A 15846-nucleotide genomic window follows, 5' to 3' on the forward strand; every position below is an offset into this window, starting at 1 on the left:
ATATGCCTATGCCATCGTATGCCGGGGGTCCACTGTAACCGGTTTCCCTGAATCCCTTCAATAAATATTACCCTGCTCACACTCCAACAGCTCAACAGGTCCCAAATACCATTCGTCTCCATTCACTCCTATCTAACACGCTCATGCACGCTTGCTGAAAGTATAAGCCCCTCGCCCACAAAACCTCCTTTACCCCCTCCTTCCAACCTTTTTGAGGACGACCCCCTACCCCGATATGTAACCATAAAAGACACTTCTTAAGCTACTCTACCAATAAATATAGATGCCACATGAGGTAGCATTCTCACCCAACATGTCAAATTATGACTCTGTTTCTCACACTACCTTCTGGCATTAACTCATGCCTCCAATTACATATTAAAACTAATGATACCAAATTAGACAAAAGTGGGGAAAATCCTAGGCATCTTCTTGAATAGCAAATTTAAATTTAATACTTGTATCCAGCACATTCTCACATCATATTGTTCTTTTTTTTTTTTTTTTTCAACAAGTCGGCCGTCTCCCACCGAGGCAGGGTGACCCAAAAAAAAAAGAAAGAAAATCCCCAAAAAGAAAATACTTTCATCATCATTCAACACTTTCACCACACTCACACATTATCACTGCTTTTGCAGAGGTGCTCAGAATACAACAGCTTAGAAGCATATACGTATAGAGATACACAACATATCCCTCCAAACTGCCAATATCCCAAACCCCTCCTTTAAAGTGCAGGCATTGTACTTCCCATTTCCAGGACTCAAGTCCGACTATATGAAAATAACCGGTTTCCCTGAATCCCTTCACTAAATATTACCCTGCTCACACTCCAACAGATCGTCAGGTCCCAAGTATCATTCGTCTCCATTCACTCCTATCTAACACGCTCATGCACGCTTGCTGGAAGTCCAAGCCCCTCACCCACAAAACCTCCTTTACCCCCTCTTTCCAACCCTTTCGAGGACGACCCCTACACCTCTTTCCTTCCCCTATAGATTTATATGCTTTCCATGTCATTCTACTTTGATCCATTCTCTCTAAATGACCAAACCACCTCAACAACCCCTCTTCTGCCCTCTGACTAATGCTTTTATTAACTCCACACCTTCTCCTAATTTCCACACTCCGAATTTTCTGCATAATATTTACACCACACATTGCCCTTAGACAGGACATCTCCACTGCCTCCAACTGTCTCCTCGCTGCTGCATTTACCACCCAAGCTTCACATCCATATAAGAGTGTTGGTACTACTATACTTTCATACATTCCCTTCTTTGCCTCCATAGATAACGTTTTTTGACTCCAAATATACCTCAACGCACCACTCACCTTTTTTCCCTCATCAATTCTATGATTAACCTCATCCTTCATAAATCCATCCGCCGACACGTCAACTCCTAAGTATCTGAAAACATTCACTTCTTTCATACTCCTCCTCCCCAATTTGATATCCAATTTTTCTTTATCTAAATCATTTGATACCCTCATCACCTTACTCTTTTGTATGTTCACTTTCAACTTTCTACCTTTACACACATTCTCAAACTCATCCACTAACCTTTGCAATTTTTCTTTAGAATCTCCCATAAGCACAGTATCATCAGCAAAAAGTAACTGTGTCAATTCCCATTTTGAATTTGATTCCCCATAATTTAATCCCACCCCTCTCCTGAACACCCTAGCATTTACTTCTTTTACAACCCCATCTATAAATATATTAAACAACCATGGTGACATTACACATCCCTGTCTAAGACCTACTTTTACTGGGAAGTATTCTCCCTCTCTTCTACACACCCTAACCTGAGCCTCACTATCCTCATAAAAGCTCTTTACAGCATTTAGTAACTTACCACCTATTCCATATACTTGCAACATCTGGCACATTGCTCCTCTATCCACTCTATCATATGCCTTTTCTAAATCCATAAATGCAATAAAAACTTCCCTACCTTTATCTAAATACTGATTACATATATGCTTCAATGTAAACACTTGATCTACACATCCCCTACCCACTCTGAAGCCTCCTTGCTCGTCCGCAATTCTACATTCTGTCTTACCTCTAATTCTTTCAATTATAACCCTACCGTATACTTTTCCTGGTATACTCAGTAAACTTATTCCTCTATAATTTTTACAATCTCTTTTGTCCCCTTTCCCTTTATATAAAGGGACTATACATGCTCTCCGCCAATCCCTAGGTACCTTCCCCTCTTTCATACATTTATTAAACAAAAGTACCAACCACTCCAACACTATATCCCCCCCTGCTTTTAACATTTCTGTCATGATCCCATCAGGTCCAGCTGCTTTACCCCCTTTCATTCTACGTAATGCCTCACGTACCTCCACCACACTTACATTCTGCTCTTCTTCACTCCTAAAAGATGGTATACCTCCATGGCCAGTGCATGAAATTACCGCCTCCCTTACTTCCTTAACATTTAAAAGTTCCTCAAAATATTCTCGCCATCTACCTAATACCTCCCTCTCCCCATCTACTAACTCCCCTACTTTGTTTTTAACTGACAAATCCATACTTTCCCTAGGCTTTCTTAACTTGTTTAACTCACTCCAAAATTTTTTTCTTATTTTCATTAAAATTTCTTGACAGTGCCTCTCCCACTCTTTCATCTGCTCTCCTTTTGCACTCTCTCACCACTCTCTTCACCTTTCTTTTACTCTCCATATACTCTGCTCTTCTTATAACACTTCTGCTTTGTAAAAACCTCTCATAAGGTACCTTTTTCTCTTTTATCACACCCTTTACTTCATCATTCCACCAATCACTCCTCTTTCCTCCTGCCCCCACTCTCCTATAACCACAAACTTCTGCCCCACATTCTAATACTGCATTTTTAAAACTATTCCAACCCTCTTCAACCCCCCCACTACTCATCTTTGCACTAGCCCACCTTTCTGCCAATAGTCGCTTATATCTCACCCGAACTTCCTCCTCCCTTAGTTTATACACTTTCACCTCCCTCTTACTTGTTGTTGCCACCTTCCTCTTTTCCCATCTACCTCTTACTCTAACTGTAGCTACAACTAAATAATGATCCGATATATCAGTTGCCCCTCTATAAACATGTACATCCTGGAGCCTACCCATCAACCTTTTATCCACCAATACATAATCTAATAAACTACTTTCATTACGTGCTACATCATACCTTGTATATTTATTTATCCTCTTTTTCATAAAATATGTATTACTTATTACCAAATTTCTTTCTACACATAGCTCAATTAAAGGCTCCCCATTTACATTTACCCCTGGCACCCCAAATTTACCTACTACTCCTTCCATAACATTTTTACCCACTTTAGCATTGAAATCCCCAACCACCATTACTCTCACACTTGATTCAAAACTCCCCACGCATTCACTCAACATTTCCCAAAATCTCTCTCTCTCCTCTACACTTCTCTCTTCTCCAGGTGCATACACGCTTATTATAACCCACTTTTCACATCCAATCTTTATTTTACTCCACATAATCCTTGAATTAATACATTTATAGTCCCTCTTTTCCTGCCATAGCTTATCCTTCAACATTATTGCTACTCCTTCTTTAGCTCTAACTCTATTTGAAACCCCTGACCTAATTCCATTTATTCCTCTCCACTGAAACTCTCCCACCCCCTTCAGCTTTGTTTCACTTAAAGCCAGGACATCCAGCTTCTTCTCATTCATAACATCCACAATCATCTCTTTCTTATCATCTGCACAACATCCACGCACATTCAGACTTCCCACTTTGACAATTTTCTTCTTCTTATTCTTTTTAGTAATCTTTACAGGAAAAGGGGTTACTACCCCATTGTTCCCGGCATTTTAGTTGACTTTTACAACACGCATGGCTTACGGAGGAAAGATTCTTATTCCACTTCCCCATGGATATAAAAGGAAAATTAATAAGACCAAGAACTATTAAGATAAAATCAAAGAAAACTCAGATGAGTGTGTATAAATAAATGTGTACATGTATGTGTAGTGTGACCTAAGTGTAAGTAGAAGTAGCAAGACATGCCTGTAATCTTGCATATTTATGAGACAGACAAAAGACATCAGCAATCCTACCATCATGTAAAACAATCACAGGCTTCGTTTTACACTCACTTGGCAGGACGGTAGTACCTCCCTGGGTGGTTGCTGTCTACCAACCTACTACCTACTTAGATATTGTTCTTATCCTTTTGTAAATAATATTTACATCATGTAAATCATGTTAGGCAGAGTTATGAAGTTAAAACACCAAAATTCTTTTAAAAAAATGACAGAATTTAGCACCGCTACTTTGCTTCAATTATGCACATTGTAACACTTAATTTATCATACTATCACTAGTAACTATGCTTTACCATGCACCAATAAACACGCAAGGCTTCTTGTTATAAATATTGTTACAACTGGACCTCAGAATTTTTATTCAATGGATTTAATGCTGTGTACTAAAGTACCAGCAAAAGTCACTAAATGGAAAGTGCTTTATGCAATGTCTCCACAAACATGGTTGACTGGGGAAGCAGCTAGCTGCTACTGGCTTGACACTGCACAGGTGTTTACATTTATAGCTCTATCACCACATTTTTTAATACACTTGAGAACATTTTTTCTACAGAGTATGACAATTCCTCTGAACTCATTTTCTAAGGAATGAGACAAACTTTCAGAAACTTTAAAGAAGTTCTAAAAAAAATTTTGAGGCTTGACAGTAAATCTGAATACTGTTAAGTAATACCTTGATATAACAGACCTCCTTGTAACAGACTTTAGAAATAACAGACAAAATCTGGTGGGTAAACTGTGCTTTTAACTTTTATTTTGAATGTGTATTACAGTATATCTGTAAATTGTATGTACAGTATAGTATTATACTAAGTATAAAGCACTTTAGTGTTTTTTTTAATGCTATTTTAATTTAACAGACATTAACAAACTCGCTTGCCAAGGGTTCAAGACCTACCTATTGCATGATTAGACAATCTTCCCTAGTAATCTGTTTTTTTTTTTTTTTTTTTTTTTCAACAAACCGGCCGTATCCCACCAAGGCAGGGTGGCCCAAAAAGAAAAACGAAAGTTTCTCTTTTTAAATTTAGTAATTTATACGGGAGAAGGGGTTACTAGCCCCTTGCTCCTGGCATTTTAGTCGCCTCTTACAACACGCATGGCTTACGGAGGAAGAATTCTGTTCCACTTCCCCATGGAGATAAGAGGAAATAAACAACAACAAGAACTAGAAAGAAAATAGAAGAAAACCCAGAGGGATGTGTATATATACATATATATGCTTGTACATGCATGTGTAGTGTGACCTAAGTGTAAGTAGAAGTAGCAAGACGTACCTGAAATCTTGCATGTTTATGAGACAGAAAAAAAGGACACCAGCAATCCTACCATCATGTAAAACAATTACAGGCTTTCGTTTTACACTCACTTGGCAGGACGGTAGTACCTCCCTGGGCGGTTGCTGTCTACCAACCTACTACCTAGAAGTAATCTGTTATACTGAGATATTACTACAGTGATTGCTAAATCCTCAAAGCATTGCCTTATCTTACCTTCTCCAGTGAAGTCCTTGCCATCAATGTTCGCTGTAACAGTGAAGAAAGGTTTGTTTTCATTCATGGTGCGATTAACAGTATACTGGAGGCCAGGTTTCATCTGGTGCAGTACAGTAACAGGATGCATGCTACCAGCATTTTCAGGAACCTGCTTGGCTGGGTTGGGCACTTTCACAGCCTCTGCTGACTGGGCACACACATTTGTGTCCACCTGAAGAACAAACAATTAAGAAATTAAAAAAAGGCTTTAAAAATCTAATTTAGGAATTCAGTGGACCCCTCCCTTTTTGTTGTTAATTCCTTCCAGAGAGTCCAACGAAATGTGAAATCGACTAAAACTGAAACCATTTTCCCCATAAGAAATAATGTAAATACAATTAATCTGTTCCAGCCACCCAGTAGTATTAACCAAATATATTTTTTATACATTAAATATAGATTTACATACAGAAAAAATGAGAAATCAAGTAGTATAAAACAATAGTGTAATAACACAATGCTTACCTTTACTGAAGCCTCTTGGTGTATGGTAGACAGGGAAGAGGGGAGAGGAAGAAGTCACTATTGTTTGGAAGGGGAATCCCCTTTCATAAAGACTTCATGTACCAAGTGCTTATCCGGGGATACTTCCCTTCTTTGTTTTTTAACCCTTTGACTGTTTTGGTCATATATATACGTCTTACGAGCCACTGTGTTTGACGTATTAATATGCCAAAATTCTAGCGGCTTTAAATCAAGCAGGAGAAAACTGGTAGGCCCACATGTGAGAGAATGGGTCTCCATGGTCAGTGTGCACCACATAAAAAAAATCGGGGAGCCAGTGGTGCAAATGGGAATGCTATTTCAGTAATCCTTGTTCATCATGCCTAGCGTAAGAAATATCTGACTCCTCGGCAAATCTGGGACTCTTCTCTTCCCAAGTAATGCTCTAACACAGATGGAAGTGTCAGTGAAAATCAATTTCATGATTTTGAGGAGTTTGTGACCAAAAGCACTGCCCAGGATACGAGAAAAATGAATGAGAATGAGAGAATGAGGGAGAATGAAGGAGAAAGATACAGTCATTAGGTAGGAGGATGGAGGGGAAGCGAGCATCCAACCCCATTGTTTTGACAGGTGGTAGGGAGAGTGAGTAATGATACAATAAGTCATTTTGACAGCTGCTGGAGACACACACACTCACACACAACATGAGCTTGCTGGAGATAATAACAGTTATATGAAAGTGTCCAGTGACTGTATTTGTATATATATAATATAGAACAATAGTAATAAATATTTTTTTGTATTGTTTGCATAAACAAGTTTTGTAAACAATATATTTATGTTTGTGCACTTATTGTGTTGTATACAACGAGTGTATATATGTACATTACACCTTACTTTGGTCTCACAGGCCACATAAGTTACCTGAAAAAAATAAAGTAGTGGAAAAAGCAAGATACCTTCGAATGAGAGTAAAAAAAAATACCAGGTGAGCAGCATTCGCCGCTGTTGCCATATGCGGCTCATTTTCTGTCAACTTTACGCCTCTACATCTCGGTAAGTACTGATGGCAAAAAAAATTTTGGGGGGCTTTAACCCTTAACCCTTTCAGGGTCCAAGGCCCAAATCTGGAGTCACGCACCAGTGTCCAAGAATTTTCAAAAAAAAAATTTGTTATTTTTTCTTATGAAATTGTAGAGAATCTTTTTGTGAAGGTAATAAAACAAAAAGTACGAAATTTGGTGGAAAATTGACGAAATTATGCTCTCGCAAATTTTGATGAGTCAGCGATATTTACGAATCGGCGATTTTGCCGACTTTGACTCCCATTTTAGGCCAATTACATTATTCCAATCAACCAAATTCTTAGCTATTTCACTAGTATTACTTCTATTCTATCGATTGAGCACAAGAAATCGCTAAGTCAACTGTTTCAACTACAAAATAAAGTGATCGGAAATTGTTAATTTGGCCAATTTAACACAAAGTTCAAAATATTCCAATTTCAAAATAGGGTCCAGAATGAACAATGTAGGCATTCCTGGCACTAAACTAACATTTCCTCTGTTCATTAGTTATGTTTTGAGGCTTTACAAATAAATTCCATTTTGATTTTTTATTCACATAATGAATTTTTATTCACACCAAAAAATAGAAGATTTACTGTTATGCAATACTGTAATAATTGTATAAATATCATCACCATATTTGTGAATGTATATTAGACCCACCAGCTGACGTGTATTAGACGTGTGAGGTCGTTTGTTTACTCTTGAATATCGGCAAAAATTTAACATTTCTGCTACTTTGAGCTCAGTTTCAAGCCATTTCCAGTGCTAAAACCAATCAAAATCATCTCTATTTCTGTAATATGTCTTCCATTCTATCAAATGAGACCAAGAAATCGCAAATACAACTATAAAAAACATACGAAAAAACACTGCAAAGTTGCTGTTTTAATCGAAAAATCATGATTTAATTTTTTTTCTCTCATTATACACAGTGTGCTGCAGGATCTGTTTTATGTGGTGCACACATACCACATAGATGTATTCTCTCATATCTAGGCCCAAATGTACCACTCACAGTTTATCAGAGTGAGCTGAGCTCATGGCGTAGATCTACGGTTTGGACCCTGAACATAAAGCCGTAGATCTACGGGACGGACCCTGAAAGGGTTAAATGGTCCGAACGTATATATATGTTTTTTCAACAACTGAAAGTATGTAAAAAATGTAGATCTTTTTTGTTTTACATTTGAAAACGTGTAAAAAAACTTTTATCTACATTTTTTTAGTTATATTTGAAAATATGTAAAAAAAAAGTAGGTCTACTTTTGTAGCAATACGAATTTGAACGTTGATCTGTTTGGACCGTTTAAGGGTTAAACAATCAGAAAAATAATCTTAACATTTTCATAAGAATTTTCTTTTTTCGAATATTTTTGGACACCAGGAGACACTTCAGGATTTGGGGTTTCGACAGTCAAAGGGTTAATAGCACTAGAACCAGGTTGAGAGTCACTGGACCTCTGTCGCACAAAAAACTGCTCAGAGAGCTCTGTTTCTGGCGTCTCTTTAAAATTTACCTAAAATGGGACAGAGCATTGTCATTGTACATGTTGCCAACATGGCTTGCAAGAGCTTGTTAGGGTGATATTTCTGCACAAAACTTTGCAACTCGCTCCACTCTGCACACACGTCCTTAATCACCGAAGAAGGCACATTCTCCCCTCTCTCTTCCCACTCCTTTGAAGCATTTTCCACAGCTGTGCTTTGTTGCTGTTGCAGATGAAGGTCTTGCAGCTCTTAGTGGTTAGCTCTTCACTGTGGTCTTCTGCCAACTCTTCCACATCCTGGCCACTCACATCCAACCCCATGGACTTCCCCAATGCCACAATACAATCCACAACAGGTATAGGGTCGACAGGGTCAGCCTCAAACCCTTTAAAATCCTTCTCTTGGATACATTCTGGCCACAATTTTCTCCAAGCAGAGTTCATCGTCCTGGAAGTCACTCCCTGCCAAGCCTTATCTATAAGGCTTATGCAATTGAGGATAAGTAGTGATCTTTCCAGAACTCTCTTAGGGTCAACTGAGTGTCTGAGGTCACATCAAAGCACCTTTGAAACATTGCTTTGGTGTAGAGTTTTTTGAAGTTTGAAATGATCTGCTGGTCCATGGACTGGATGAGAGGAATGGTATTAGGGGACAAGAACTTCAATGTGATGAAATTAAACTCCTCCACCATTTGGTCATCCAGGTCTGGAGGATGATCAGGAGGCACTTGAGTGGCAATTTCTTTTCCAGGAGGTATTCCTTCACACTGGGGCCAAACACTTTATTGAACCAATCAAGGAAAATTCCCTTTGTGACCCATACCTTACTATTAGCCTTCCACATCACACACAATTTACTCATGGAGACACTTTTTCCTTGAACACTTGAGATTTTCAGAATGATATACCAGTAAAGGCTTTGATATACCAGTAAAGGCAAGAGAGTTAGCCTGTCTTTCATAGGATTGTGTCCTGGCAGTCCCTTTTCCTCCTGCGTGATGTAGGTCCTCTTTGGCATTTTCTTCCAAGAGGCTTGTTTCATCACAACTGAACACTTGTTGGGGAACAAATCCTTCAGCCTCTATGTACTCCTTGAATTCATGCATGAATTTTTCAGCCCCATGTTTACCTGAACTTGCTGCCTCACCATGCCTAACAATACTGTGTATGCCGCTACGCTTCTTGAATTCTTTGAACCAGCCTTTGCTGGCCTTAAATTCACTAACATCAGCACTCATTTGAGGCATTTTCTTTACAAGATCGGCATGCAACTACCTTGCTTTTTTGCAAATTATCAACTGCACAACACCATCTCCCGCTAATTGTTTCTCGTTGATCCACACTAACAACAATTTCTCGACATCTTCCAGTGTTTGTGATCTCTGTTTTGTTATCACTTTTACCCCTTTCACAACATCAGCTTCCTTGATTTCATTTTTCTTCACTACGATGGAACTGATGGTTGAAGCAGGCTTGCCTTATATCTTCACTATGTCAATCAAACATAAGCCATGTTCATATTTTTCAATGATTTCTTTCTTGAATTCTATTGCATTTCTGACCCTTTACCAAAGGACTGGGACTAGCATCTCTATTTGGGCCTATGGTGGCTTATTTATCAGTCACACAGAATAAACGAGTGCAAGAAACAATGAGTTACAGTGGAACCTCTACTTGCGAGCATGTCCACGTGCGAGTTTTTCCAAATACGAGCAGTCGATGGGATGATTTTTTGCTTCCATATGCGAGCAGACCTCGAGGAAGGTTCCTTGACACTGGTGAGGGGCTCTTGCTCTTGATCTCAGGAATTGTATCTCATTTGTTTGTTGGACTATCTTATTGAAACTTGGGCAATGTATGATGGAAAGATGCTTCTTAATGTACACCAAAAAATGAAAGAAATCTAAGCATAAATAATGGAGTTCACTTTTCAGCTTTTCACTTAGCGGTAATTTCGAATGGTTTTTATGGTTGTATTCTCGTTTGTTTGGTCTCATTTGATAGAATGGAAGATATATTACAGAAATAGATATGATTTTGATTGCTTTCACGATGAAAAGTGCTTAGAGATTGAGCTCAACCTAGGACAAATGGTCAATAGCTTGGCTGTTTCAGAGTAAACAAATGACGTCACTGTCCATTCCAATATGCAGTCGTGAATGGGTTGACATTATTTATATAATTATTGCAATAAGGAATAACAGTAAATCTTATATTTTTTGTGTGAACAAAAATGACAAATTATTTATATAATAATAATAATAATAATAATAATAATAATAATAATAATAATACATATAATAATAATAGGTATAATAATAATAGTATAATAATATAATACAATAATAATAATAGTATAATAATATAATACAATAATAATAATAATAATGATAATATAATATGTATAATAATAATACATATATAATAATAATGTACTACATATAACAATTATAATAGACGGCTTCAAAAGGCCGTCAATAGATGGCAGTGTTTACCACAACAGAGAGGGAGCGGTTGTGGCCGCCTCCACCTGTTACATAATGACATTTTATTCATTCTAGAGTATATATCATGTTTCTATGTTATTCATATTGTTTGTTATGTCATATTAGATGAACTTTGATATATAAATAAGCCATACAGATGATATTAGCGAAATTATTCATGAAGTATTTTGCCCGGTCTCCAGACAAGCTCGTCCACCGCCGACACCACCCATACCACCACATGAATGATATATTTTATTCACTTTAGAGAATATATCAGGTGTGTATGTTATTTATATTGTTTATTATGTCATATTAGATGAAGTGAGATGGACAAATAAGCCGTAGAGTTGATATTAGCGAAATTATTGAAGAGCAGAATTCCACTGGAATGGATTAATTGCATTTCAATTAATTTAAATGAGGAAAATTGACTCTGCAAACGAGCAAATCCAGTTGCGAGCAAGGTCATGGAACGGATTAAACTCGCAAGTAGGTTCCACTGTATTATGAAATAATTCGTATCAGTTCGCAGAGTAATGTCTAGTCAACCAAAAACAAAGCGACACTCCCCCAGAATGCGTGTGGGGGAGGTTGTGTGATTGGCACACTCAGACCTGTGCCATACCACAGACGAGAACAAAGGAGAGCAACGACAGATGAGCCACCAATATTTTTACCGCACCACTGACAAGAATGCAGCAACGCAATGAAAACTGAGCCTTTTTTTTTTTTTAACAAGTCGGTCGTCTCCCACCGAGGCAGGGTGACCCAAAAAGAAAGAAAATCCCCAAAAAGAAAAAACTTTCATCATTCAACACTTTCACCTCACTCACACATAATCACTGTTATTGCAGAGGTGCTCAGAACACAACAGTTTAGAAGCATATATGTATAAAGATACACATCATATCCCTCCAAACTGTTAATATCCCGAAACCCCTCCTTTAGAGTGCAGGCATTGTACTTCCAATTTCCAGGACTCAAGTCCGGCTATATAAAAATAACTGGTTTCCCCGAATCCCTTCACTAAATATTACCCTGCTCACTCCAACAGATCGTCAGGTCCCAAATACCATTCATCTCCATTCACTCTTACCGAACACGCTCATGCATGCCTGCTGGAAGTCCAAGCCCCTCGCCCACAAAACCTCCCTTACCCCTTCCTTCCAACCTTTTCGAGGACGACCCCTACCCCGCCTTCCTTCCCCTACAGATTTAAATGCTCTCCATGTCATTCTACTTTGATCCATTCTCTCTAAATGACCAAACCACCTCAACAACCCCTCTTCAGCCCTCTGACTAATACTTTCATTAACTCCACACCTTCTCCTAATTTCCACACTCCGAACTTTCTGCATAATATTTACACCACACATTTCCCTTAGACAGGACATCACTGCCTCCAAGCGCCTCCTCGCTGCTGCATTCACAACCCAAGCTTCACACCCATATAAGAGTGTTGGTACTACTATACTTTCATACATTCCCTTCTTTGCCTCCATAGATAATGTTTTTTGTCTCCACATATACCTCAACGCACCACTCACCATTTTTCCTTCATCAATTCTATGATTAACCTCATCCTTTATAAATCCATCAGCCGACACGTCAACTCGCAAGTATCTGAAAACATTCACTTCTTCCATACTCCTCCTCACCAATTTGATATCCAACTTTTCTTTATCTAAATCATTTGATACCCTCATCACCTTACTCTTTTCTATGTTCACTTTCAACTTTCTACCTATACACACACTCCCAAACTCATCCACTAACCTTTGCAATTTTTCTTTAGAATCTCCCATGAGCACAGCATCATCAGCAAAAAGCAACTGTGTCAATTCCCATTTTGTATTTGATTCCCCATAATTTAATCCCACCCAGGGAGGTACTACCGTCCTGCCAAGTGAGTGTAAAACGAAAGCCTGTAATTGTTTTACATGATGGTAGGATTGCTGGTGTCTTTTGTCTGTCTCATAAATATGCAAGATTACAGGTGCGTCTTGCTACTTCTACTTACACTTAGGTCACACTACACATACATGCACACGTTTAATTACACACGCTCATCTGAGTTTTCTTTGATTTTATTTTAATAGTCTATGTTCTTAATATTTTTCCTTTTATATCCATGGGGAAGTGGTATAAGAATCTTTCTTCTGTAAGCCATACGTGTTGTAAAAGTCAACTAAAATGCTGGGAACAATGGGCTAGTAACCCCTTTTCCTGTAATAATTACTAAAAAGAATAAGAAGAAAATTGTCAAAGTGGGAACTCTGAATGTGCGTGGATGTTGTGCGAATGATAAGAAAGAGATGATTGTGGATGTTATGAATGAGAAGAAGCTGGATGTCCCGGCTTTAAGTGAAACAAAGCTGAAGGGGGTGGGAGAGTTTCAGCTGAGAGGAATAAATGGGATTAGGTCAGGGGTTTCTAATAGAGTTAGAGCTAAAGAAGGAGTAGCAATAATGTTGAAGGATAAGTTATGGCAGGAAAAGAGGGACTATAAATGTATTAATTCAAGGATTATGTGGAGTAAAATAAAGGTTGGATGTGAAAAGTGGGTATTAGTAAGCGTATATGCACCTGGAGAAGAGAGAAGTGTAGAAGAGAGAGAGAGATTTTGGGAAATGTTGAGTGAATGCGTGGGGAGTTTTGAATCAAGTGTGAGAGTAATGGTGGTTTGGGATTTCAATGCTAAAGTGGGTAAAAATGTTGTGGAGGGAGTAACAGGTAAATTTGGGGTGCCAGGGGTAAATGAAAATGAGGAGACTTTAATTGAGCTATGTGTAGAAAGAGGTTTGGTAGAAAGTAATACATATTTTATGAAAAAGAGGATAAATAAATGTACAAGGTATGATGTAGCACGTAATAAAAGTAGTTTATTAGATTATGTATTGGTGGATAAAAGGTCGATGGGAAGGCTCCAGAATGTACACGTTTATAGAGGGGCAACTGATATATCGGATCATTATTTAGTTGTAGCTACAGTTAGAGTAAGAGGTAGATGGGACAAGGGGAAAATGGCAGCAACAAGTATGAGGGAGGTGAAAGTATGTAAACTAAGGGAGGAGGAAGTTCGGGTGAGATAAAAGCAACTATTGGCAGAAAGGTGGGCTGGTGCAAGTATGAGTAGTTAGGGGGTGGGGTTGAAGAGGGTTGGAATCATTTTAAAAATGCAGTATTAGAATGTGGGGCAGAAATTTGTGGTTATAGGAGAGTGGGTGCAGGAGGAAAGAGGAGTGATTGGTGGAATGATGAAGTAAAGTGTGATAAAAGAGAAAAAGGTAGCTTATGAGAGGTTTTTACAAAGCAGAAGTGTTATAAGAAGAGTAGAGTATATGGAGAGTAAAAGAAAGGTGAAGAGAGTGGTGAGAGAGTGCAAAAGAAGAGCAGATGATACAGTGGGAGAGGCACTGTCAAGAAATTTTAATGAAAATAAGAAAAAATATTGGAGCGAGTTAAACAAGTTAAGAAAGCCTAGGGAACAAATGGATTTGTCAGTTAAAAGCAGAGTAGGGGAGTTAGTAGATGGGAAGATTGAGGTATTGGGTAGATGACGAGAACATTTTGAAGAACTTAAATGTCGACGAAGAAAGGGAGGAGGTAATTTCATGCACTGGCCAGGGAGGTATACCATCTTTTAGGAGTGAAGAAGAGCAGGATGTGAGTGTGGGAGGAGGGGGGGGGGGCATGAGGCATTACATAGAATGAAAGGGGGTAGAGCAGCTGGAACTGACGGGATCATGACAGAAATGTTAAAAGCAGGGGGGATATAGTGTTGGAGTGGTTGGTATTTTTGTTCAATAAATGTATGAAAGAGGGGAAGGTACCTAGGGATTGGCAGAGAGCATCTCCTTTATATAAAGGGAAGGGGGACAAAAGAGATTGTAAAAATTATAGAGGAATAAGTTTACTGAGTATACCAGGAAAAGTACACGGTAGGGTTATTAGTGAAAGAACTAGAGGTAAGACAGAATATAGGATTACGGATGAGCAAGGAGGTTTCAGAGTGGGTAGGGGATGTGTAGATCAAGTGTTTACATTGAAGCATATATGTGAACAGTATTTAGATAAAAGTAGAGAAGTTTTTATTGCATTTATGAATTTAAAAAAGGCATATGATAAGAGTGGATAGGGGAGCAATGTGGCAGAGGTTGCAAGTACAGTGGACCCCCGGTTAACAAACTTTTTTCATTCCAGTAGTATGTTCAGGTGCCAGTACTGACCGAATTTTTTCCCATAAGGAATATTGTGAAGTAGATTAGTCCATTTCAGACCCCCAAACATACACGTACAAACGCACTTACATAAATACACTTACATAATTGGTCGCATTTGGAGGTGATCTTTAAGCGGGGGTCCACTGTATATGGAATAGGTGGTAAGTTACTAAATGCTGTAAAGAGTTTTTATGAGGATAGTGAGGCTCAGGTTAGGGTATGCAGAAGAGAGGGAGACTACTTCCCAGTAAAAGTAGGTCTTAGACAGTGATGTGTAATGTCACCATGGTTGTTTAATATATTTATAGATGGGGTTGCAAAAGAAGTAAATGTTAGGGTGTTCGGAAGAGGAGTGGGATTCAATTATGGGGAATCAAACACAAAATGGGAATTGACACAGTTACTTTTTGCTGATGATACAGTGCTAATGGGAGATTCTAAAGAAAAATTGCAAAGGTTAGTGGACGAGTTTGGGAGAGTGTGTAAAGGTAGAAAGTTGATAGTGAACATAGAA

General features: G+C 38.4%; 1 protein-coding gene across 7 annotated transcripts in view; it reads right to left on the reverse strand.

Moving 5' to 3' along the window:
- Positions 1-15846, reverse strand: part of LOC138854804 (double-stranded RNA-specific editase B2-like) — a 189721-nt gene that overhangs the window by 108092 nt on the left and 65783 nt on the right. For all 7 annotated transcript variants that reach the window (XM_070099943.1, XM_070099942.1, XM_070099941.1 and 4 more), the window contains one exon: positions 5575-5788. In XM_070099943.1, coding sequence (XP_069956044.1) covers positions 5575-5788 — 214 coding nt within the window. The remainder of the gene's footprint in view (positions 1-5574; positions 5789-15846) is intronic.

This window comes from Cherax quadricarinatus, chromosome 70 (assembly GCF_038502225.1).
Source record: "Cherax quadricarinatus isolate ZL_2023a chromosome 70, ASM3850222v1, whole genome shotgun sequence".
Taxonomy (NCBI): domain Eukaryota; kingdom Metazoa; phylum Arthropoda; class Malacostraca; order Decapoda; family Parastacidae; genus Cherax; species Cherax quadricarinatus.